Source organism: Rhipicephalus microplus, chromosome 4 (assembly GCF_043290135.1).
Source record: "Rhipicephalus microplus isolate Deutch F79 chromosome 4, USDA_Rmic, whole genome shotgun sequence".
Lineage (NCBI taxonomy): Eukaryota > Metazoa > Arthropoda > Arachnida > Ixodida > Ixodidae > Rhipicephalus > Rhipicephalus microplus.
The window spans coordinates 132,349,572-132,375,049 of NC_134703.1; the positions used below are offsets into that span (position 1 = coordinate 132,349,572).

The 25,478-nt window shown below is 43.8% G+C and overlaps 3 protein-coding genes across 4 annotated transcripts in view; 1 reads left to right on the forward strand and 2 right to left on the reverse strand.

Annotated features, from left to right (window-relative positions):
* ALiX (programmed cell death 6-interacting protein-like protein AliX) overlaps positions 1-8,480 on the reverse strand; it is a 51,818-nt gene extending 43,338 nt beyond the window's left edge. Inside the window, exons 1-6 of the mRNA XM_037423427.2 lie at positions 8,144-8,480; positions 7,728-7,782; positions 7,072-7,135; positions 5,053-5,186; positions 4,382-4,532; positions 1,093-1,202 (exon numbers count right to left, since the gene is read on the reverse strand). Coding sequence (XP_037279324.2) covers positions 1,093-1,202; positions 4,382-4,532; positions 5,053-5,186; positions 7,072-7,135; positions 7,728-7,782; positions 8,144-8,352 — 723 coding nt within the window. The 5' untranslated portion in view covers positions 8,353-8,480. The remainder of the gene's footprint in view (positions 1-1,092; positions 1,203-4,381; positions 4,533-5,052; positions 5,187-7,071; positions 7,136-7,727; positions 7,783-8,143) is intronic.
* Positions 8,481-9,869: 1,389 nt separating this feature from the next.
* On the forward strand, positions 9,870-11,058 carry LOC119172365 (exodeoxyribonuclease). Its single transcript, XM_037423428.2, has one exon. It carries the CDS (start codon positions 9,987-9,989, stop codon positions 10,929-10,931), a length of 945 nt encoding a protein of 314 aa, XP_037279325.2. The 5' UTR covers positions 9,870-9,986; the 3' UTR covers positions 10,932-11,058.
* A 457-nt stretch (positions 11,059-11,515) lies between these two features.
* The window catches only part of Vps13 (vacuolar protein sorting 13C), a 209,788-nt gene continuing 195,825 nt past the window's right edge, over positions 11,516-25,478 (reverse strand). For both annotated transcript variants that reach the window (XM_037423426.2, XM_037423425.2), the window contains 4 exons: positions 19,962-20,131; positions 18,111-18,225; positions 16,632-16,726; positions 11,516-12,181 (listed from right to left, as the gene is read on the reverse strand). In XM_037423426.2, coding sequence (XP_037279323.2) covers positions 11,935-12,181; positions 16,632-16,726; positions 18,111-18,225; positions 19,962-20,131 — 627 coding nt within the window. In that variant the 3' untranslated portion in view covers positions 11,516-11,934. The remainder of the gene's footprint in view (positions 12,182-16,631; positions 16,727-18,110; positions 18,226-19,961; positions 20,132-25,478) is intronic.

The following is a 25,478-nucleotide window of genomic DNA, read 5'->3' on the forward strand; positions in this document are numbered from 1 at the left end:
GGACAACTGCACACTTTCCTCTGTGCCTATGAGCTTTATGTGCAATCTCTTGAGACGTATAAACTAGATGCATTTTGCATGCACCGTTTTCTAAGCAGTGATTTATTTTTGTGAGCACTGTCTCACTTCGACCTATTTTATGAACCAGCTGGTAGTTGACTTTCCTGGTGGAGTGAAATAACATTTCTTATGCTGCTTATGTCAGATACATTTTTGATGTGCATTCCTTTAAGGTTCCACTGTGTTGTATTTTGGTAAAGCGGCTTGCAATTGATCTTTTGTGCAAGGGCTACAAGTAGTATATGTATGTGTTCTATATAAAGTTGCCCCGACACAAATTCCAAAACAAGAAATTGTGAGAGATTTGTGTGGATACACATGCATGATCAATTAGATGTGAACAACAAACATGGCCTAAAACATATTTAGGTCAATTATAAAGTGTATGCCACACAACTGAGCAAATATGGAGCACCTTGCAACATCAACCCAAACTTGATTTCGAACAACCAACAAACGCCTAACCAACAAGATTGCATTGGCTGCCACGTTACGTGCGAGTTCTCTCTGCCATAGTTATCAGCACGGCATGCATCTACATTTTGTGTGATCACATGAACTGATGTGTTTAGGGAAAAACCAATCTGATCCCATGTACTACTAATATTTTTGAGGCAGTACCCCTTCAACAGCAAACTGTCGGTGTGCAGATTAATGTGGTGACAATCACAGCCACCCTGTGACGGCATGGCAACAGCAGCTGTAACATTAAAATTGAAGCATCTACAGTTGAACCCCTTTATAAGAGGCATGCTCCGTGCAGTAATTTCTGTCTTTTATAAGCAATGTCTCTTATAAGCAGGGTACTTCGTATCCATTTTGTTATCAACCCGTATTTCACTGTAGCCACACTGATGTCTCTTATACCCATTTGTCTTTTATATCAGAGCCTCAGTGTTACGAAAAGCGACTACTAAGTTTTAATCAAAGAAATCATAAGCAAGCTTCAAAGCAATGAATGCTGCACAGAAATTAAGTACAGCCTGCCCTGTGAAGTTTTACATGTAAAAAAGTAATAATCTCATGACTCACCCTATCCCATATGCTCTTGAGAGAATCTCTTCCCATTTGTTTTGCTGCATCACCGTACAGCTCTTCACACTGTGACGCTACTTTTGCAATGATCATGTCCTTCATTTTATCTGCAAAGAACCCAAACCATGCAGAAATCTACGAATCGGCTCTGCCATAACAGGCACAGGCAACTTCACTTAAAGAAAATACCGTCAAATCCAGACCAACAGCAACGGCTAACATCTAACCCCATGCATACAGTATAAAATGCTAACTTGTATTCTCCTTTTCTTAGATACAGTCGAGACCACATATAACGACCCCACTTAAAACGAACTTTCGCTTAAAAAGAACAATATCCGCGTGACCGTGAAAATATACATTGGTTCAATGGCACAAAATCGCACTTACAACGAAAGTCTCCAAGCGCCGCTGATCGGTTACAGCGAACAGAGTCAGTGGTCGGCCGACTTCCCGGGAAACCAATATCGACCACCGATCAGGCATCGGCGAGGTGCCCACACATTCTTATTGTTAACCACCGAACCTGCCTCCGCGCCCTTCTAGTTGCCGCTCTTCCCGACCGCTTTTTGTTACGCACCCTTCTGTCCTTTGTCCCCCCGCTACTCTGAGCACCCCGCATCGCCAGACAAGGCCCGTGTTTTCACACTGCCACCGATATTTCGAAGACCGGTCGGCCATCTACCCTTTTTTTTATCGCTGGTACTGTCGTGGCGTCGCCGGCCTGGAGTGACTGGACCAGTCCCCGAGTGACTGGAACATCGTCGGCCACTGACTGCATCCGATAGTCTGCGTCTAGTGCGCGCGCGTACGCTAACCCACAGACTCTGATAATTTGCAATTCGTTTCGTGTTTAGGACTTGTTCTCGCTAACTTCGCACTCGGCTCAGCATGTTTTCCGCGCGCATGCATGGAACAAATCGCAAAATATGAAGTTTGCGAGGCCATGCAAACCCGCCGGTGCAACAAAACGATTTTTTTGACCACGACCGCCGATTCTTCGAACACCGCTGCGTGCAACGATTCAGGCGGCCATGCACTCTTTCAAAGTTTTTCTACGTGCGAGCCTCACGGACCTTTCAAGCAAGCTACCCGACCTGCCTTCTTCCCGTGTGTTTTGGTTTTCAAGGTCGCCCTCCCGCCGCATCCTCCCCTCTCTTCATCGCAACTCCTTGCCCTTCTCTCGCAACTCTGCTCTCCTCTCTTGATCAGAACCCCTTTGCCCATCTCCACCGCTCCGCGACACCCGCCACGCTGGCTCGAATTAGTTTGGTTTTCTGACTGGAAACGGGCCCAAAACTGTCCCACGCGTTCTGGCATGTGTGCCGCGTGTGCACGTCTTGCTCGCTCTTGGTGCGTGTGTGTGGTCATGATGGCCGACGGGAAGACTAGCGCGTTTTTTTCCTGCTGCTCAACAAAACATCGAAAGTGTGGTCGCTTGACTTGAGCGTAATCCGCGCGTTAGGTGCCGCGTTGCGGAGCGCTTGCTCATAGCTGTAGACCACCTGGCAGCCAACTTGCCGCTTCGGGCGTCCCGGTATTCAGCTGAGGGAGATGGTGAATATTTCGTGGGCTACATGCGCGAAACTGTTTTCGCGAGGCCGACTTCGTCGACATCGGGCCCGATGCCGAGCCTGAAGCTTCCGAACTGCAGCGGCAATTTGTGGCAACGCGTCGTCGACTCCGACCTGGGAGAGCGGGCGGGACATCTGTTGCGATGGTTTAATTACGGCCGATGATTATGCCAACACTGCGGAACCGTGCACGGATTGGGCATTGTGATTGAAGTATGTGGCGAGAGCGATTTGGAGGAATCGCATTGCGAGAACGATGAAACTTTTGAGCCAGTGCCTCATGCAGCTTATGCCGCGGGCCTCGGCGAACGAGCACCCTGCCGCTTTAAGTGAACTCGAGACCGCCCTTATCGTTTCTGCTCTTCGAAACATGAGCATCACGAACTTTTTGGGGCAAAAAAAGTTTGTGTTTTCACTAGCAACTTCTTTTTAAAAGCTGTGTTTCATTTACTACGAACTTCGGGATACAGCCAACGGATGCCGCGTCACGCTCAGGTTCGTTATAAGCGGGCTCGACTGTATTGCTCTTGTAGTATGAGAAGTTTATGTAGTTTCTGTTGTTCATCTAGTTGTAAGTCTCCTGAAGAACACACTATGATGTGACTGTATGACCTAACAACATAGCTATACGCATCACTTGGCAACAAAGCCTACATTAGTTGCTGAGCAGGTCCAGAGCTGCGGTTTCATTTCAGGGTTTAGAGAAGCATTTACACCGTGATGCGCATGTGTTGATACATGCGTATCTAAATATGCATGTATGTATATACGTAATATCAGTGTCAAATGAAAGGCAAACAGTGAAGCCTGTGGCATTAACGACGGTATAGTGTGTGCCGTCAAGTCATCACTCACCAGCGCACACGTCTGGTTAGGCCACACTACATGATACCCCTAAGTATATTATTTTTGCTTATGTTTTTGTACTGATCTAATAATAATGGTGGCCGGAATGCCAAGCGCTTTCGATCACCTCACATTTTATTTTTTATTGCGTTTGTTTTGAATGTCATAACTAGGAACAGAAGCAAAAACATCGCACTGTGGAGGGATCACGCAATGCTGCCAAACAGAATGTGCGGACCTGTCTATAGGTTGATGAGTAGAGGACATTCACTACATCTTTGATCATGCAAGGGCCACGCACTCGTCTATTTGGGTTTCATTTCATGTCGATCGTACATAAATACATATATTCGTACGACAGGCCTTTTAAAGAGTTTGATTGGGGGGAGAGAGGGGTTCAAACTTATATTGCTCCTCACCCTTGCTACACCAATGTTGCACACAACATTGACTGCAAACACTGTTCCGACACGCGAACTAGTCTACCTGTCAGTGCTCAAACAAGAGAGGCACAAATTTTGTTAACGATATCACAAGCAAGCTAAGCGGCGTTTCAGCGATCATGGTTTGAACTTGGCTAATCTATAAACTGCACACTACCCTGAAATAAAAATAATTACTGGGTTTCAATGTGCCAAAACCACGATATGATTATGACGGACACCGTAGCGGACGGCTCTGGAAATTTCAACCACCTGATTTTTTTTTTTTTTTTTTGACATGCACCTAAATTTAAGCACACAGGCCTCAAGAATTTTGGCCTCCACCAACCACCATAGCTGGGATGCACTGCCACTTCGAAAACAATAAGACTCAAGGAAATTATGGGGATGAACAGAACAACGTCACTTAAGTGCGACACATACCAGCAGTTGCCTTGCGGAAGAAGCTCTCCTGTGCTTGCGCCAGCATCAACGCCTGAAGGGCAGACACTGTGTCGGCTTCAAGGTCAGGAGTCAGGTCGTGATGCACATTGGGTGCGCAGTGCTTCATTTGCTGGAAGATCCCGCTGGCTTGCTGCAAAAGAAATCGCAGAGTGAGGAACTGTTTGCCCCAAACAATCCTAAGCAGTGAGGAACCTTGGGAGACACTTCCGTAAAGAGCCCTGAAATACTGCCAACTACCTTGGATTCAACGTGCTCCAAAAACTTGGAACACAACGGTCCTTGCATTATGTCGTCCAAGTATGAATTCACAACAAGAAAGAGCTTGCAAATTCATGCTACAACAAGTGAGGCAGGAATCGCGGAGAAGGAGAGTTCATGAAAACATCTTTGATTTTACACTGAGGTGGTTTGTGTGTACCAACATCTTTGACATCCTGGGGGTTTTCATCATCAATTTAAACATCAGTTCACAATCAGTTTTGCATTTCCCCTCATTCAGCGGCTATTATGAAGTATACCTTGCAGGTGGAGTAATGGGCATGAAGAACAACAAACATTTTGTCTATTTTTTTCTTTGCAAATTAAACTGGAGATATGAATACTTACAACAATAGCAATGACTGAAAACCCCAAAACTGCGACGTACTCACCTGAAAGTACTTTGCGCAAGTCTTCAGCCCTTCGTCGTCACTAATGTCTGCACCCAAGCCTGCTGCAATTTGAGACTGCATAGCAGCAATGTTGAAGAGGATGCAGAGCTTTTCATAGCTAAGAGAAGAGAGTGCTGGTGTTGCAAAGAACAGAACAAAAGAAAAAAAACTTGAAGCATCGAATAGAAATAAGTTCAGAGACAACTAAAGCCCACCCCCAGCCCGAACCCTATCATTTCTGATCAAACACTCTAAAAACACAGACCAATGCAGGAATACCAGACAGGGCAACAAGACAAGACTGTATCACAACATCTGACCAGACAGGACATGGTACAGGTGTGCACTTTTACTTTTTTTTTTTTTGCAAACTGAATGTTATATACTCAAAGGCCAGAAATGTTTTCTAACACAAGTTTGTACACACAATATTTTACATTTACAGTTTTCGACTGATTTTATGATGTGCCAACTTAAATCGTATGCCACACACTCTCTTCATCTCTTTTGTACTGAAAACAAGGCCCAAGAATCAAAAAGGTGCATCACTGCTATACTTCACATGTTGCAATAATGCTGCTCTCAAAAAATGTAGCAAACTAAATTATTTTTCAAATGTACTGGACCGATTTGATAAAAAATATGGCATGTCAATTTTTTTTTTTGGTGCCTGTTGCATTCATGTCCGAGTCTGCATTGACTTACGATGGCGAATCAATATAGCTTGCACCGTCATCTTTCCTAACACGGTGTTCACAGTCTTCTCGCTTCTGCCAAACTGTTCAGAGCTCAGACGCAAAGCTCACCACATGCTTAAATTTCATGCCCATAGCAAGACGATTGCCTCGTCGAAGAGGTACAACGGCCCAGCCAGTCATGGAGAAAATTTAGCTCCTGCACCGTGCGCTTGCAAGAAACACTCTTAAGCATCTATACGAAAACAAGAACGCCCCAGCAGAAGCTATCGATCAATGTTGGTCACAATCTACACATATAGCACATTTACTGATGAAGAGTTGCCTTATTTATCTGAACATATGTAGACTAACGATATCGATGATATGTGGGGTTTAATGTCCCAAAAGCCACCATATGATTATGAGAGACGCCGTAGTGGAGGGCTCCAGAAATTACATGCAGACTAAATGGCGACTTGATAACTCCTCACCAGTGTTATTGAAATGTGCCAGTGTCTCATCGCACTAGGTTGCACAGACGTAGAATTCAAGAAACCATCAGCACTTTAGAAAGTGTGCCATGCAACTGAACACACTTGCTAGCACAAGGAACATTTTTAAAGGTGTTCTATTATGCATGATTAGGTGGTTTATCAGTATTGGAGAATAATTTTCAATTAGCACTTAATACCTGGTACACCACACATGTGGGAACAAACACACTGCGACACAGAATCAAGTGTCGGCTGCTGACCCGCAGGGCGCGGGTTCGAATCCCGGCTGCGGCGGCTGCATTTCCGATGGAGGCGGAAATGTTGTAGGCCCGTGTGCTCAGATTTGGGTGCACGTTAAAGAACCCCAGGTGGTCTAAATTTCCGGAGCCCTCCACTACGGCGTCTCTCATAATCATATAGTGGTTTTGGGACGTTAAACCCCACATATCAATCAATCAAACAGAATCAAGTGGACAACAGTGTTGGTTTGAAATCCCAGTGAATGCTTACAGATAAAACATTTATCAAGCAAGCACTAGATGCTGTTATGTTTAGGCCCTTCCATCTGCTGAAATGTATCTATGGCTTATCAAAAAATAAAAGCCTGTTAGAATGGCATAAATGATTACTATACAGCTTTGACACACCTTGTGATTCTCACTGGGCTTGATCTGAAATGGAACTTTTTGAATGCTGTCAAAGCGACACACCTCATATACAAGAATATTCAGGCTAAGCAAACTTGAAGATGACATGTAGCAGAGCTCTTTCTGTTATTACTCAAGTGGACACGAAAGTGCTCGACAGCATGGACATTGTGATCAAAGCTGCCTGAATACAATTCTTACTTAAGCTGGCTGTTCCACTAAAGAATCCTCCCTTGTCAAACGCATCCTTCCATTTGAATGGTATCTGAAAAATTACAGAACACAAACGAATTACATTATCATAAAGATGTCACAGCTTTTTCTTGGCGATGAAATGCATTGTCATGCAAATTATATTGTCTCAAGGTTTGTATTATACCCCACTCTTCATCCCCCAAAATATAAGAGGTTTGTTTCCTGCTTTCACTTCATATCATTTAAGTTGACATGTCAACTCACTCAACACCAAGAAATTGCTCGCTTTTATTAAAAAATAACAAAGACAAATAAAAGGGGTGGTAGTTTGCCCTTTGTTTCGTTCGTGACTAGGTTTAATTTTTTTTTCTTGACTCAAAGTCTGTTAAAAGCGAAATCGCATGTACACATATCTCAAGCCAGCATTTAAAATTTGTGAAACAGAAATACCGAGAGAATATTACATAACAATTATGTCTCATTCTTTACAATTATGTCACATTCTTTACCTAGCAGAAAACATGCTCGACGAAAGGCGTTGACAAACATATTTGATTCCACATTCTTATCAGCTACAGATAGCAACAGCTACAACACAAACGTGGAAGATGCCAAGTCTGTAGCAACTTCAGAAATATCTAAGAAGAGTCATTCTGTTTTACCTGTATGTCGTTGGGTGGAACCTTGGATTCAAGCGACGTGAGCTGATCGTAATACCTGCGCAAACAACACTGCCCGTGTCAACTTACCGAGACATAACAACGGCTGGTCAATGCTTGTCATATAGCACTAACGGTTGAATTTTCCAACTATAGATGTCACGTTTAGCACGGAATCGCTCGTTAATCGTATCTTGATGAGGGTCGAGAATGAGTGACCCAGATTAAAACAACTACACGGTTGTGATCGATACGATCATCTGATTCGGATGTCATAAACGCAGGACACCACCTACCACTGTCAACACTATAAGCACACACAAACGACACTTCTGACAGGCTCAGCAGACGATCTCCGGCAGCAATAACACGCAAGCGTTCACGAAAGGACAAGCGGCACGCTGGAATGAGCCCCGTACCTGAACATAATATCCAACGAACTTTCGTGCTTGTCGAGGGTTCTCCATGTTGCGTTCATGCGAAGCTTGTTCAGCTCCGTCAGGGCTTCGTTGTAGTTGGACGGTTCGTCAGCCGTGGAATAGTATGCAGATATTACATGGGCCAAGGGTTTAATTAGGTCGACCTCAGAGGTCTTTTTCAGCGGCACCGCCAAGTAGTTTGCCGTCATCTTGGCCCAGCCCCTCGCACGGTTATCCTGCAGCTGCGTTCGATTTCGACAATCCGCAGGCCTGGCTACATGTGACTCCTTTCCTTCTTTTTATTCTTCACGGGTGACTCATATGAATGGGTTTGAAATGCGGTTGAACGGTGACAGCACCTGAAGTTTTGCTGAAGTGTCCTCTCAAGTGTCTACAAAGTAATCCTGGTGATGCCAGTAAACGCGTGCCGAAGTCTAGAGCGAAATAGCACTCCTTTTCACTCCAAGTTATGAGGAACCAGTTTAGAGGATGATTGCCGGTTTCTCCGATTACGGCGTCAGTTCATCAAGCCACGTGACTAAAATGGCAACTATGACCATGACCTACTACACTCCTGACCTGCCCAGAGAGCACCTCTTCCAGCGCCCACGTTCTAGTTCATACCTTCTGCCGCTAGGGCCGTAACTTAGGAGCACTGTGGCGCTAGTCAGCACCTGTTCGCTGACGTCAGCTTGAGTGTTCGTGGTCATATTTCGGCCAACAGAGCACTCATATTGCGTAATTATTATGCACTAATGAAAAATAATTTTGAAACAAATATTTCAAAAGTCATTCACAAATTCTTTGCAATTAAATGGACGCAACATCACATATGCTGTCCTACACTATGTAAGTCTACGGATTCTCGCATTTGTCCACCAGTGTGCAATAAATTTTTCGTCACACTGAACAGCTTACTTGACCAGTCATCTAAGTGAAAAAATAGTCACATATATGCCGGCTGTTCATCACGGAATGCAGCCGTTCTTACTCTAGCGCCGTCCAAACAGCCGTAAAGTAGCAGACGAACAGGTTATAGGTAGCGCCACCTACGGCGAGCGATTGAACGAGAGCGGGGACACGCGCTCCCATAGGAACCCCGCTATCTGAACAGGTCAGGAGTGTAGTAGGTCATGACTATGACAGCGTTCTTTTCATGACCTACTACACTCCTGACCTGCCCAGAGAGCACCTCTTCCAGCGCCCACGTTCTAGTTCATACCTTCTGCCGCTAGGGCCGTAACTTAGGAGCACTGTGGCGCTAGTCAGCACCTGTTCGCTGACGTCAGCTTGAGTGTTCGTGGTCATATTTCGGCCAACAGAGCACTCATATTGCGTAATTATTATGCACTAATGAAAAATAATTTTGAAACAAATATTTCAAAAGTCATTCACAAATTCTTTGCAATTAAATGGACGCAACATCACATATGCTGTCCTACACTATGTAAGTCTACGGATTCTCGCATTTGTCCACCAGTGTGCAATAAATTTTTCGTCACACTGAACAGCTTACTTGACCAGTCATCTAAGTGAAAAAATAGTCACATATATGCCGGCTGTTCATCACGGAATGCAGCCGTTCTTACTCTAGCGCCGTCCAAACAGCCGTAAAGTAGCAGACGAACAGGTTATAGGTAGCGCCACCTACGGCGAGCGATTGAACGAGAGCGGGGACACGCGCTCCCATAGGAACCCCGCTATCTGAACAGGTCAGGAGTGTAGTAGGTCATGGTTCTTTTCGCGTTTTTCGCGCCCGTTTGCGGCTCTCACTTCTTGGCGGTGCTCGCCGGAGGTGAACATATCGATAAATTTGTGCGGCTGCGCAAGTTTATTTGTTACAATGGGCAAATCGGATGCCAAAAAGGCGTCAAAGAGGAAGCGAGGTGGAGATGGGGAAGCGACGGAAGCGGAACAAGGCACCGCTGCGAATAACGAGCCCGAAGCAACACCAAAGAAACCCAAATCTGCTGAAGCCGGCGATCAAGCTGGAAGCGGTGACTCTGATAAAAAGCCGTGGAATTTAAAGCTATGCTCTTGGAACGTCAATGGTGTGCGCGCGTGGCTTGGGAAAGAGGGTCTGGAATACCTAAAGAAAGAGCAACCTGATGTCTTTGCCATCCAGGAGACCAAGTGCTCCGATTCGAAGTTGCCTCCGGAAATCAAGAACGTGGAGGGCTATAATGCGTACTTTTTAGCGGGAGACCAAGAAGGTTATTCGGGGGTCGGGCTCTTGACGAAAATCAAACCGCTCGACGTCAAATACGGCATCGGTGTGGATAAGCACGATAAAGAGGGAAGGGTCATTACCGCAGAGTACGAGAAATTCTACCTCGTAGCCGTGTACGTTCCTAACGCCGGCAAGAAGTTGGTACGCTTGGATTACCGCATGGAGTGGGACCAAGATTTCCGCGCCTACCTGAAGGAACTGGAGACCAAAAAACCAGTCGTACTTTGCGGCGACATGAACGTCGCGCATCAAGAGATTGATCTCGCCAATCCCAAAACGAACAAAAAGAATGCGGGTTTCACCCAAGAGGAACGCGACGGCTTTACGACTCTGCTGGACGCCGGTTTCGTCGACTCGTTCAGGCACCTCTATCCGGACAAGAAGGGAGCGTACACCTTTTGGACTTACATGATGAACGCGAGAGCCAAAAATGTTGGCTGGAGGCTGGACTATTTCATCCTGTCCAATGCATTAGAGAGGAACATAAGTGACAGCTTGATCCACAGCGAGGTGATGGGCAGTGACCATTGTCCAGTTGTTTTGTTGGTGAACATTTGAAGCCGCCAACCATTCATATCCTGTTGCGTTGCTTCATACGGCCACTGATCTGTGTTCATTTTTTTTTTTTTTCGGTACTGTAACCTAGCATAAATTAGAAAAATACAACACCGGAACCCTTTTTGAAGACTTGTGTACCATTTTCATCCGTGCCACAGTGACAACACATCAGCAAATACAACACACACTCACCATCATATGGATGTTTTATTCAAATGAAAATTCAACAAGATTTTCTTTTAAATCAAAGTCAACAACTAGAGACTAGCCAGGAAAATGGCAATGTCTTGCAAACAAGGTTAGGAACTTGCCTTCATCTAACAATGTAGGTAGTTTTAATGTTAGCAAATCACAGCTCCATGCAGGTCTCCCCTTAATTATGTCATCAACCGCAAGTAATACAAAGGAAGCTCGTAGCAGTTCACAAATATGTGTAGTTCAGCACATTGTTACTTGGCATGATGCATAAGCTGCTTTGGTTTGGTCCTGACGTAGGTGGGCACAGGGCAAGCTAACAGTTGTACACAAGTGTTCAATCACAAAACAACTAGTTATCCAATTTAATGATGTAGTCTCAGCAACAATTTATTTACATGGCATAGAAGACTTTTATTGATTTGCACGCAAATATTAAGTATAACAATATGTACACACAAAACGATGCAATCGAGGTAAATAGAAGTAAGGGCACTCTGGGTTTTATGGTGCATAGCATTGTGCGTCCCAAGAACGCATTTTGAAATGTGCGCATAAAATGTTTGCTAACAGCCGGCTAGCATAAAAAAGCGCAGCGTAATACGTAGAAATCATATACTGCTCGGAAAATCACATTAAACCGCGTAAATGCAGTCAGATAGGCTGATTCGAATGTTTAAACGACAGTCATTCATAAAAAGCATCAGATTCCCGAAGTGATTATGGCTTGGGCCAATTCCATGAATTGGAAGGGTCCACTCGGGTTGTGGAAAGTGGGGAGCGCAGGGAACGAAGGAGACCAGGTGTTTTACAGGGGCTTCTTCATGGCGTCCTCGATCTTCTGCGCAATGAATTTGGCCACCTCCATGTCCTTGATGTGGACGATCTTGCCAGTCTCTTTAGAGCCAAAGAGAGCCTTCTTCTTGGGCTCTTTGAGCAGAATCTTGATGCCCTGGCTAGTGACGGTTGGCGGCTCCTTCACTTCCTCCCAAGAATACGTCCACTCCGCATTCCACTGGCCGAACACGTCGCCTTTCAGCACAAACATCACTCGCCTGCACAGACAAAAAAAAGGAGGCGGAGGACATCCACATGAAAATGCTAATAGGCAACGAAAAAGTATAACAATGTATCAGGCACATTTGCATGTGAAGTTGTATACATTCTACTGCTGGCAGACAAGGTCTCCTGCTTCTCCTTGTGTGCTGGTATTAAAAAGTTAGTCAACAAAGTACGTCATATACGAGTGTCATTTTTTGGCACAACCCTACTTTTTTCCCATCTACAAATTAAAGAGAGAAAGAGCTCACTTCTCTACTAACGTTACATAAAGAAAAATCAAATTCAGGAATGAAAGAATTCCAAGTTTGCTTGCAGAAAGGCTGGCCAGAGCTAGCTTGCCTACTTCTGCAAACTAGGGGTGAGGAAGGGAAAAAAAATGGTGAAGAACAACGAGCATATCAAAGTCCATGGCATTCAGGCACCTTGAAACCTATGTTGTGTGCCTAGCCCAGCGTCTTGTAGAAGGTCTAAAAGCTACAGCCGCCATCCCACTGAAGACACGAAGTCACAACACCAAAGCAGGTACGAGAAGCAGTGTACTGTCATTGATGAGACAACAGGATTTCCCGCTCACTTCAATCGAAGTGCCAGCTTGAATAATCTATTGAAATAGTCTGAGTGCCAGGCTCATTAATCCATGTGCCAAACATTTAATCCAAGTGCCATCATATTTAATCTAATTGGCAGCTCAAATAGGCTGCGAGCCATTGAGTTTAATCCCAGTGCCACCATGTTTAATCCAATTGCCAACGGCTTTAATTCAAGTGCCAGTCAGTTTAATCCATGCACTGAGAGCAGAAATATGGGCGGGAAAATGCAGTACAATTGAAATGCAGTTCCTACAATATAAAATACGATAGCCGGAAAGAAGAATTCATTTTATTTGTATCCGCCGATAGTATTTCTGAAAAAAAAATATATACTGCCATAGTTTGCTCGAGCCATGCTTGAAGCGCTTGTACTTTGCTACATACAAGTTTATAGATGAGTGCTTGGCTCAGGCAGGATTATTTTAATGAAAACAAAACAAAAAGCATGAACACGTTAATGTATATTTTTCAGATCAACGAAATTCAGTGTTCGTCACTAGAGCTTATAATGGGAGTTGGCTTTGGCACACACTATAGCATTGCATGACAGAGACGCGACGGACAGACTATGCTTACTGGAGTGACAGAATGCATACCAAGATATGGAAAACTTGGCCGTGGGCAGCGATCGGTCAAGTGCAGCTATGGAATTAAGAAATTAGGAGGCCCTCACAAGGCAGTGTGAATTAGAGTTAATTCTAAGAGGTTTTCATTGTGCAGTGCACATAAAACGTAAACTGATGATCCTGCATGTTGAAAACAGAAGTTACATTCTACATTCATGTCAGTTAACTTTTTTATTCAAACAAAATTATGCATGTTCAATGATTCGAACAGTACTGATTGTTGGTTTAGTTTGGTAGTTTGGCGACATACTTAACTACTTAACGCAAAGCAATGAATAGGACAGAGGAAATGAAACGATGAGGACGCGCAGTTGTACTTGGACCTAACTTTTTATGCGGCATTATGCCTCTCACCGCACACTGGAAGATTCCCGATTTACCGAAAGCACTAAAAAATTTGCTCTCTCTCTCTCTCTCTCTCTCTCTCTCTCTCTCTCTATATATATATATATATATATATATATATATATATATATATATATATATATATATATATATATATACACACATACATGTAATAACTTGCTCATGGCAAGTTATTTTTTCACCCACTTTTCTTTCTTCTTATTTACATTACATTGGTTCTAATAACTTACCCTATAAATTCCTTGGCATTATTGTCTGTTAGATCTCATTAATATTGTGTCAAAACACAGAAAAACAAGCCCTTAGGTATACAGTTCTTTCTTTCATTCATTAACGAGGGTCTCGTACTGGCAGACTTGGTGCCGTGTATACGAGGGATTATTGGTCAGCTGCCCGCTCGTAATAAGTTCACGTGCTACATAACACCACACAGGCTCACAAAAGGGTGTTCCACACAAGCTGCCATGGCTACAGATGACGCTGACTGACACTCCCACATTTAAATTCACATGTAAACCAAATAAAGTGGCTGGAGAGATAGCCGCCATGATAGCTCAGTGGTTAGAGCATCGAACGCGTTATTCGAACGTCGTAGGTTCGATTCCTGCTCATGGCAAGTTATTTTTTCACCAACTTTTCTTTCTTCTTATTTGCATTACATTGGTTCTAATAACTTCCCCTATACATTCCTTGGCATTATTGTTTGTTAGATCTCATTAATATTAAAAGAAAAATTGCAACATTGGAGCAGATGAGTGTAAGTATTTTTTTAAAATGGCACCGTCTCCTAGGGCTCGGAGACCGATGTTTACAAGTCATCTTTACGCAAAGCTGCAAGCACAAAAAAGAAATTGTGCGGTAAAAGGCTGCGTAGTCCACGCATTGTATTTGCTACATGGAGTGCCGAGCTGCATCCAGCAGCAAAAAATGCCTGTGCTCTTTTTTTGTCATGCTTTGTGGTGTCGTCAATACTCATGAAGGAAAGAATAAACTGAGAATAGGCTGTTACATCACATCTCGTGCAGCCTGAAGTAGAGAAAAGTAGAAGACTCTACCTCCCAATGCTGGACACACTACGGCATCTCGCGCATGTGCAACAGGCGCCAGCGAGACGGAGGCAAGCTGCGTGAGCCGATTTCAGACGCGCCGGGCGGCACCGCTGCCGCCATCTGATAGACGAGCTGGGAAAGTGCAACTTTTGTGCTGATTACGAGCAAACGTGCTTCGATACTCACTTGTATAGCGCCTGTGTGCCATTTGCAGCCTCATCACGGATTTTTGTGAATATATAATACATCTGCAGCTTTGCACTTCGTGTTTTCTCTGCTGAGTGCAAGAGAGCAATGGCGTGAATCGGCGCAATGATCCCCACAACATGCTGTTTTCTTCTGCAGATATGGTATTTTCGTGGTACGGAGCATAGTATAACAGTGAAATGTTATTTCATTTGTCTTGCTATTTAGCCAGATGAAGCACCCCCGAATCATTCTTTGCCATGTGTTTCACTATACGCACGCACGAGTTTTGTTCGCAACAGCGCGGGTCGACAAACTGCGACCATATCGAAAAAAAATTGGCCAAAGATGAAGATACCGCGCAAACCTAAACAGGAAGCGATAATTCAAATAATAAATTATCTTACTGTGCCAGACACATTTAATTCTTGACTTGGAAAGCTCCGCTGAGAACAGAGGGCCATGTACTGCTTTCCGGTATTTGTGACCGTCGTACATGAGAACGGCTCACCACAGTCTCTCGCATTGAGAGCCGTAGATGCTGCCATTCTCGTCTAGGAATTCTAGGCTTCCTCCGCTGAGGCACACAACAGCACAATGCCGAAGGAAGGCAACGAAGCTGCGGCGCCAACCATTTCCCGAGAAGTGATCGCAAGCTTCGAAAATGACCGCTTTCGACCTCAAGCGATATAAACTAAACTTGCAGCCGTGAAGACCAGCGCTCGCTGTAGGCTTCTAACGCATCGCATCATCTTTGAAGTGCAACAGCTGCATAAAAATGCACATTCAGAACTCCAGCCAGCTATCAACAATGCGGTCATATGATGCAGACGACATGAAACGCCGGCGTGGCCACCTATTACTATAGGAACCCCTGCAAAAGCACGTGACTACCGCCGCACTTTTCGCTTTGTAGCTCCTATTGCGAGGGCCTCTCCTTAGCTTTCTTTCCTCCATGCCAATGATAAATAACGACGTTCACTTAGACAAGCCTTCACATATGCTTTTTTTCCACGGGGTTAAAGAAGGGACTGAATGCTGGCAGTCGCTTGATAGAGTGCAGGAAGTCCTCTGCTCGAACGTGAGCAGGTGGGCCATCAAAAACGAACGCCAAGCATGGGTAGAGGGCCTCCCTGCTCAGCACATGTCTCACATGATGAGCCACAGGGTTGCTTGACAAAATTAATACAACCCTGGGCTGAGAATTCACGCACTTCACATTTGTGGAAAGCATCGATGTAGTGGCTAGTGCGGCTAAATAAGAAAAAAAATCTACGGTCTTCAGGCGTGGCAGCATCGTGCAGATCTTGTGAAATGGTCTAGTGGTGGAATTTTTGTTCCACTCCCAGTCGAGATTTCGAGTTATCCGCAACACGACCCAAAAATATTTCCGAGATAAAGCAGAAAATATACATGGGATGTATAGAAAAATGTTCGGTGCCACGAAAAATTTAGACTTAGCAGATTTTTCGAGATATGCGAGTTAACGAGGAATTACTCTATTTATTTTCTGGAAGTTCGAACATTCACTCACCCGTACAAAAAACAAAGGGATAATACACACATTAACTAATAATTTGCCCTGCTACTAAAGCAGGAGTGAAATGTTACAGAGTATTCGCGCACCTGTTTGTGACCAGCAAGATGTTCCGGCCTTCTTCGCAGATGTTGATGTGGGCAATGTACACGTCTGTATCTGCATACTTTCCCTTGTCAACGTCCTGGAATCAACAAAAAAAAAGTTCGTTTGATGGACGAAAAATTTAATGACAATTTTTTTGTTTTTGCAATGCAAGCTTTTCAAAAATGCAATCTCTATAGCAGTCATGTTTCAAATATACCACAAGCACTTCCCCTTTAGCAAAGTGTGCCTTCATGGAGCCTCGTGCATGATGCATGTGTTGACTAAAACTGGAGAAAAGGTACCTGCAAGCTCAGACTACAAAAATCCAGACACCCGAGGCTGAATTGGTGCTGTTCTCACCACCTCCGAGTCATTCATCGGCCTGAAACAACCAAACCCTGTTGGATACCATGTGCTTTTGATATCTACACTACCCTTCTGTTTATAATCCATGTAGCATTGTTTCGCATCTGAATGATAGGGGTACAACCTCATGAAGTAAGACGCTTTCTGGATAACGGAGCTTAAAGCGGCAGACTGGTCTTGGGCATTTTTTGTTTATTTCTTCAGTGATCTTGATCAAACTGCACAGGATTATGCAGTTTTTTCTGCTAATATAAAATATTAGTTGGCTTTCCTGTAACTAATCTTGTTCCTGAGAATACTCAAGTTCACCCCCTATTGTTTAAGGCTGCCATAGAAAAAAAGTGCTTAATTAAACGTGATATTTAAGATATCTCAACATAGACTAATGACTATAGATTGAAATTCTGCAAGAGTTTTTTTTTTGTTTTTAGGCCTTTCTTGGTAATTTTACAGCAAAATGAACTACGTATCCATTTTTAAAAGCAGTTAGAATTGTGTTACCATATTGAAGAATAATTAATGAAAAAGGCTTGTGCTCTAAATTCTGCTCCCATACTTGCATTCTACACACATACAGGTTTCCATTGCAAAAAGAATTCTTGTTCTACCCGCCCTAGTTGCAAAGGTATTGAGGCCTAAAAATTGAACAGTCGTAAATTTACTTTTCTGAGAAAAATGGAAAAAAACTGAAAACACAGTTTCTTCAGAAAGCAAAAATCATGGTGAGCATGTTTTGCAATCCTCATAAAGGTGCTCATAAATTCATAGCAGAGCTTTTAACACAGGTGCTGGCAAATTATAAGGAAGCCTCGAAGTCAATTCCACATTTTTTTTTGCAGGTTCTGCATGTTAACAGCACCAAGAATCTGGACAGTTAGAATGACATTACAAAAAAATTACCACTTCCTGGCGTGCGAAAATTTGCAGAAAGATATAAAAGTACTTGCAGAAACCAAATATGTCAATTTATAAAATAAATTTTTTTGTCACCTTTTGGTCCCAAAGACCAGTCTGCCCCTTAACGGAGAAGTCAACAGCTGCACAGCAAATGCCGCAAGTGCAATTTGCGCGAGAAAAACACTGCACAAGAGGGTGAGAAAGAAAGGCGTAATCACCTGTAAGAGCCTGTTGCCTTGTGCCTCCATAAGGTTGTAAGGCCTGATGATCCCGTCCGGCCTGATGAATCGCGCCGGACGAACAGGCCGGACTTCATCCACGACATCTGTAGCCCTAGGCAAGGTTGAAGCAAGAGAAAAATTACTCAGTTAAACCTGCTTATAACGAACCTCCATGTAATGAATTCTTCAATAATACGAAGCTTTTCTATTCCGCACCCTTACTCCATAAAAGCACATGTATTTGCGACCTATTTGTAACAAAGTAAAAGCAGGAGGCAACCTGGATATAACAAATTCTCGCCACGGACAACTTAGATATTTTTGTTCTTAGGTTTGTCATTTTGGCCTGAGCATGCATCTTCCACCGATGAAGCGTGAAGAGGCGGTGGCATGCATGGCACGCTCGTGGCTCCAGATTCCCAGGCGAGAGCGAGCGCTCGTTATTGCGCGCAGGTGTGCGCAAGAAGGGCCTGTGGCCCATGCGCCCATCGATCCAACATTGCTATTGTTTTCGCCGCTGCATGTGCATGCGCATATATGTGCCCTCGCCCTCCGTCCAAACCAAAAACAAAAAAAAAACTACTTTTGCGTTGGTAGTGCCACTATTCTATTAGCGTCACATATGTGATGCCGCGCTGCATATGGAGAGCTTTTTTACCGAATAGTTTTCCATGGTATCCCTGTCGTTCGCTTTTCATTTTCGACGCCATGTGCGCTGCATGGTTTCACTGCGCTCGCATGAAATGAACCCTTGACGACGTACAACTTTGCTTTTTCTTTTTTTTTTTGATGCAGACAACCGTGTCGTTACTACCGAGGAGATGTCAGATTAGGCGCTGATGGAAAGTCTCCGAGACCATGGTGACAAGGACGGGTCTTCAGAGGTCGACTCGTCACGTGCTTTGCCGGGAACTCGCACCGAACTGCCCCGCGAGTTCCCGGGACCGTAGTCTCCGCAATCAGCCAATTAGCTTTGGCAACACGACAGCATGTTGAATGCAATGCAATGAATGTGTTGGCAATAAATTGTAATGTTATACGATGTAAGACTGGCATCCACCTACTTAGGATACGATATCGTGGAACTCCTACAAAACACCGGCGTAAGCAAATACAGTCGCTCCTGGGGAAATGCTCTTTTCACACAATCTCTTCATGTTGAAAGCAGACTGATACCTGCTGAGATAGCACGCACGCCAGCGATCACGACTGCGCCTTTAAAATCAAAGTTCACTGTTGCTACTTAGGAGTTGTTAGAGCATTTTCATTTCACTTGTGGCCTTGTCTGTGCCTCAATGCGCCTTTGTTTTTATCAAGTCCAAAAATACTGTATAGAACTTTTAAGAAAATAATGGCACTTTTCACATGTTAAAGAAAACACTGGAAAAATTTCATCCAGATTCATGCATCAGAAGTACAATAGCGTAGCAGGTGAAGAAGTTGGCAGAGGTCATTTTAAAGGTAAATTTGAAAGCATCTGTGAGAAAGATGTGCTTTTTAAAACTATTTCTTCCTTCACAGGAGCTTGGAAATCATAGCTGTTCTAAGAATGCATCGTTTCTGAACTTACTGTGTGGGATGCAGTGGCGAGAACACATGTTAAGTGGCAGATTCTAAAGAGTGTGAACTTTTAAGGACCACTTCGTAGTCTTAAATACATTTTTAACCTATTTGCAGTTTGAATCAAACCTAGATATTACTGCCATGGAAGCAGAGAAGCCAAACTTGACAAAACAACTGGAAACAAAACTCCTCTAACATTTCCACACTAGCAGCTGCAGTTGAAGCAGCTAGAATAGAAGCTCGAACTATAGCAGAGTACAGCCCCCTCTAGCACGCTACTCTCACCTTTTGACAGCATCGAAGGAGCCGCTGGCGAAGTCCACAACTCCAGCTGTAGGCCTGGCCACTGCGCCGATGAGGCCCTTGCCAACACCCTTGAAGAAGCCGCTGATGCCTTCTTCCTTTGCGCCTGCCACTGGCTTTGTAACTATGCCAGTCACGCCTTCATAGACGCCCTGCATGGTGGAAATTTCGTCAGTCTCACTGTCCAGTCAAGGCCCACAGTAGATCTGCTGAAAGCACCAAATCTTTACACCCCAGCTCTTATATGACCGTTCCTGCATTAAGCCGCATCGCCGCAGGTGGTGTAACTAAGTGAATGAGTGCAAGCCTCACTACCATGTGCGAGTCTCAAACAAAAACTAGTGGTGTCATCCATTGGCAGATTCAAAGCACTTCCGGTAATACTTTATCCTGCTGTTGCTGACTTGCTCCATGCGGAGCAAGTCAGCAACATTTTCTGCTCCGCAAAAAATGGGCATATTCGATGGGAAGTCAAGCGCCCCGTGCCTTGAAATGGTGCCAACTTCATGCGCACCAACGAACACCGGTCACGTTAGTTGTGCCTCGTGTAGAAGTGAGGCTACGCCAGCGTTTTGCTGGCGTAGCATCACTGCGCCAGCATGCCCATTCATGCAAGAAAAGAGACGTGCGAATTGCATTCCATTCTGACCAGGCTACTTGCTCCAGAGGGAGCATGTGTGTTCTATTGGTAGATTCTCTTCTGTTGCTCTCCACCAGAGTGGAGTGCTCCGAGGCTGAGTTCGTCGGCTACTTCAAATCTGCCAGTCGATGCACCATAAGTATGTGCCACATGAATTGAACAAGCAAAGAAGACCAGACAAGCTCCTCTGCTGTGTACAGCAGGTGCGAGTGTTACGAAAGTGAAGTACATACCATATATACTCATGTAATGAACGCACTTTTTCCTTGAAAAATTGGAGCAAAGTTGGGGGATGGGGATGAAAACTTTTTGGGAGGAGCAAAAAATGCGGTGATGCAAAAAAAGTTAGCTCGCTTAGCCTTTCACAATTTACATACGGGTACTTTGTTTGGAAACAGCTTCTCTGTTGTACTTTCCTCATATTCGGTGGTTTATGGCGACATCTCCTGCAAGCTGTCCCTGATTCGCCCCCGCTCGCCATAAAAACATTTTGCGGCTATTTTTTCTTGCAATAATTTTACCGCAACACTGCTATCTGCTGTGATCCCGAGGGGCGCCCAAAAGTGCGCGCTACGACGCACTTTGCCAACTTCGCGGCAACCTGGCACGGCGACCGTGACGACGCCGTTAACATTGTAGCAAGCACGACGAAGTCGTGGTAGCAAGTAACCAACATTGCAGCAAGCTACCCCCGAAACATAAAAACAAACAGTCGATAACAAGATTAACGACAAAATATGGCCGCCATCTCGTTGGTTTCCACATGAGTTTTCCACATGAGAAGTGCTTCTGCGCGTGGATAATAAGCGAAGCGAGAATCGGGGGTGCTACCATGTTGCGGAAATCATCACGATCTTCTCCGGACAACAAGTGATTTTTTCTGGTTTTCCAGAAACCTGCGACTTGATAGTGACGAATGACCCTGTGCCACAGCAAATCTTGCCGTCGTCGCTCGAAAATCTCGTGCACATGGTTGTGCTTTTTTGAGGGGGGAGTGATTCTGTAGAAAAAGGTGAAAAGGTAAGAAAAAGGGGCGTGGAGTGCACGATAACTGTCTCTCATGTAAGAACACCTCAACCCATACACTCACGGGGGAATGGGGAATGAATGGACAGTCAGACTGAAGACAAAAAAAGTAGGCTAAAAAAAGAAAGGGGAGAAGGGGTTTCGCAGGAAGCCACCGACCTACATTGGTTGGTTGGCACGGGCAGTTTGGTGACCTTGTGACCTTCGCTGGCTGTGTGTATCATCTGCCTTGTCTCTACACTCCCACCGCTCATGAACCCTGCTGTGGCTCACAGATAAGACGCACAGATAGAGAAAAAGCAATAGGCACGTGGTAACAGGCGAAGGCGGTGAGGGAGCGAGCCAAGGTGGTTGAAGGGTGTCGGCAAAGTAATAAAAAACGTAAGAGATCCAAGGAGTAAGGAGGCACCAGGTTTCGGTTAGCAGGACTGCAGCGGATCAATGTAGTGTGCGTTTATTACAAATAGAAAAAAAGCAATATGGCACATGGCAACAGGCGAGGGTGGGGAGAAAGCCAAGGTGATTGAGGGGGGTCGGCTAAGTAATAAAAAACGAAAGAGATCCAACGGGTGAAGGGCGCCAAGTGTGGGTTGGCGGGACTGCAACGAATAAATGTAGGGGATGGATGCGTTTATTACGCGGGGAAAAAAAATCCAAATTTTTACGACTGAATTTGGGGGTGCGTTTATTATGCGAGTGTGATTGCTATCACTCCTCCCGACTGTGCCCGCTTAAATGCAACACTTTTTTTTTTTAACAGCAGTTCTCCTGTTATAGAGAATGCCGCAATATAGAAACTTCCGTATGTCAATGGAAAGCCACCAAAGCAGCATGAGGAGGAGTTTGTGACTTTGCTACCATGCTTGTGAAATGTACAGCTGATGACAAGTTATTCTCCATATGAATGGCATCCTCTAAGGAAGCTCTCCTTTAAGTGTACATCACTGTTGCTTGGGCTTATGCAAATACAGTGGAACCCGGATTACACGAGTTTCAGGGGACCTCGCAAAACTGTCGTATAATCCGGGCGTCATATAATCGAAAAACTAAGAATATAGCAATGACACTCAGCCTTGTCCCCAAAATGGGTATAGACCGCCTGAATAAGCCCATGGCACGACCTTGAGTCCCTGATATAAAGGTAGATTAAATTATTCTTGCCAGCGACAGCTAATGGCAGCGTAATTTTGGTGAAAGAGGTGCGAGCGAGTATTTATTTTCGAGTTTAAAAAGAATTGAATTTAACATGCATCTTTCAACCTATAAATAGAGTTCGAAAATGGCCTGCACATGAAAATGAAACCGAAACCCTGTTGCCGATAGCCTCCCGTCAGAAGAGTCAGACACAGTGTCATCGCTATCACATAATGGCGACCGGCCACGAATGTGCGTAGAGTGCCTTCGTGTGCAACTGAGCTATGCACGTTGTAATTTGTGGCTTTGTGATGTGCAACTAGTGATGTCCCACTGTTAGTATGAACGTCGGCATCAAGTGAAAGTAATCTTTCGCAGTGAAAACAGCTGCGTCGCACCCTTATCTGTCCGCAAGCCTATGACTGCTACAGCGACAAAGGCAGGAGATCAGCTGTATGTCAACCAGAAAATGTTTCTATCGATCGAAAACATGTAAATATTAGCTTTTCGGCCAGCTGGAGCTACTTTGTGTGGATAGAGCTTGACTAGGTAATGACCCCAGATACGTGTACACGTGATTGTGGCATGTGTAGAAGCACATGAACTTCCAAAAGAATAAAGTTTCCACTCTAAAACGACATCTGTCTCGCTCTCTACTTTTCTAATCGTCAATTTAGGGGAACCCAAGTTTATTTTTTGCACTCGTGAATATTTGGTCCACGCTTGATTCGAGTAAAAGCGTTCTTGTTTCTTTTGGACGAAATCTTAATGTCGTCGTAAGATGAGGGGTCAGCCTAAACCTGCCTCGTATAACGGTTTTATGAGGATTTTGCCTCGGTTCGTCATAAAATGCGGGTTGTCGCAAAACTGGGGGACGTATAATCGGAGTTCCACTGTAGCTAATTTTATGCAAATAATGATTTTGGTCAAATAATTTCATATCCAATTTGAATACTCAAACCTCACTATAACAAAGTTGCATATTATACAAAAATGAGTTTGTTATATGCAAAAATTCGTTGTAACAGTATATTTCTAACGCTATATCTACTGCAAGACTATTTTTCACTTATTTGGTTATAACCTATATTTCATAAAACAGACTTGTGCGAATATTCAAATGCTTTGAATATTCAAACAAACAATGCAGTATTTCAATTCACTTCAAATCGAATTTAAGACATTAAAAATTTTGAATTATTTTCTTTCATTTTGTGAAGAGCTCACATTCGCAAATGGTTTTTGTTCAGATCTCGCACAAGTCAGTTCAGGAGTACCCCAAGGTAGCGTCCTCGGCCCTCTACTTTTCGTAATTTTCATCAAGGATCTGCCGATTAACATTTCATCTAGCATACGCCTTTTCGCAGATGACTGCATCATTTATTGATCTAGAACATCTTCCACTGATCATGTCGCCTTTCAAAATGACCTAGATATTGTTAGCAGTTTGTGTACTAAGTGGTTAATGAGTTTGAATACTACAAAATGTAAAATATTGTCCGTTTCTTGAAAATACTCCATTACAACCTTTTCATACAAGATTTACAACAGCGAAGTTTCTTGAACCACCTCATACAAATATTTAGTGGTTATTATTCACTCTAAGCTTTCACGGTCCTTCCACATAACTTCCATTTGCTCTAAGGCATAGAAAACATTAGGTTAGTTGCATCGAAATCTTCATAACTCCACATTGAGCATCCGCAAACTAGCTTACTTATTATTTGTATGTTCACAGTTAGAATCTCACACCAATTCGGTCCCCTCATCAACTTTATTTAACACAGATGATCGAAGTCATTCAAAACAGAGCAGCCCGCTTCATCACTCAAAACTACCAACTTCATAGTAGTATTTCTCAAATAAAACATGATATTGAGTTACAGTCATTAGAAATTCACCGTAAGATAGCCCTGCTTATGTTGTTTCGTAAGTATATCCATTGTATGAAGGCATCTCCTTTCCCTCTGCACACACCGCAGCACAGGAAAGCACGTACACAAAATCAGCGCAGCTATATGCATCTTTTTGGCAGAACACACGCATTTAATCTATTCGTTTAGCCACAGGCGAGTTCACAGTGAAATTATCTTCCTTACGCAATAGTTTCAGTGACTAACAGCAAGGTGTTCCGAGAGCAACTAAACTCTCAATACACCTAGCATCACTTTATAGCCATTTACACGAGATTTTCTTTGTAATCAATGTCTTAGTTAACAGTGCCGTTGTCAAGTTGTATCCAATTCATATAGTTCAAGTGCATACGTTCTCATTGTTTTTTTTTTTTCTGCATATGCCCACCATACTTTATGCTTTAAGAAGAGCCTGTAAGGTATGTTAAATAAATAAATAAAACGAATAAAAACATATTAGTCTGCATGTGCCACCCTGTAAACGTGGTTTCACTGCTGCGAAGCAGTGCTAAGCTGACAAAACGCATATCCAGCGAAACCCGCACTGCCGCAAAGCCCCACTAAATGCGAACTAATTTACACTTATTCATTTTGAGTACTTCATTTTGAGTACTTAAATTTTCAATAATTTAAATTTGAATCGAAGCGAGTTTGAATATTTGAAGTGCTCGAATATTCGCACAAGCCTACTCATGCTCTGTCTGGCAAAAACCCGATGTCTGACGCCACAGAAACATGTTTTCGCATTGCAAGAAGCTGAAATGTAAAAGCTTCAAATGACACTGA

Bases quoted from the DNA above. Each gene is read 5' to 3' on its own strand.
- LOC119172365 (XM_037423428.2), top strand. From the start codon at position 9,987: ATGGGCAAATCGGATGCCAAAAAGGCGTCAAAGAGGAAGCGAGGTGGA.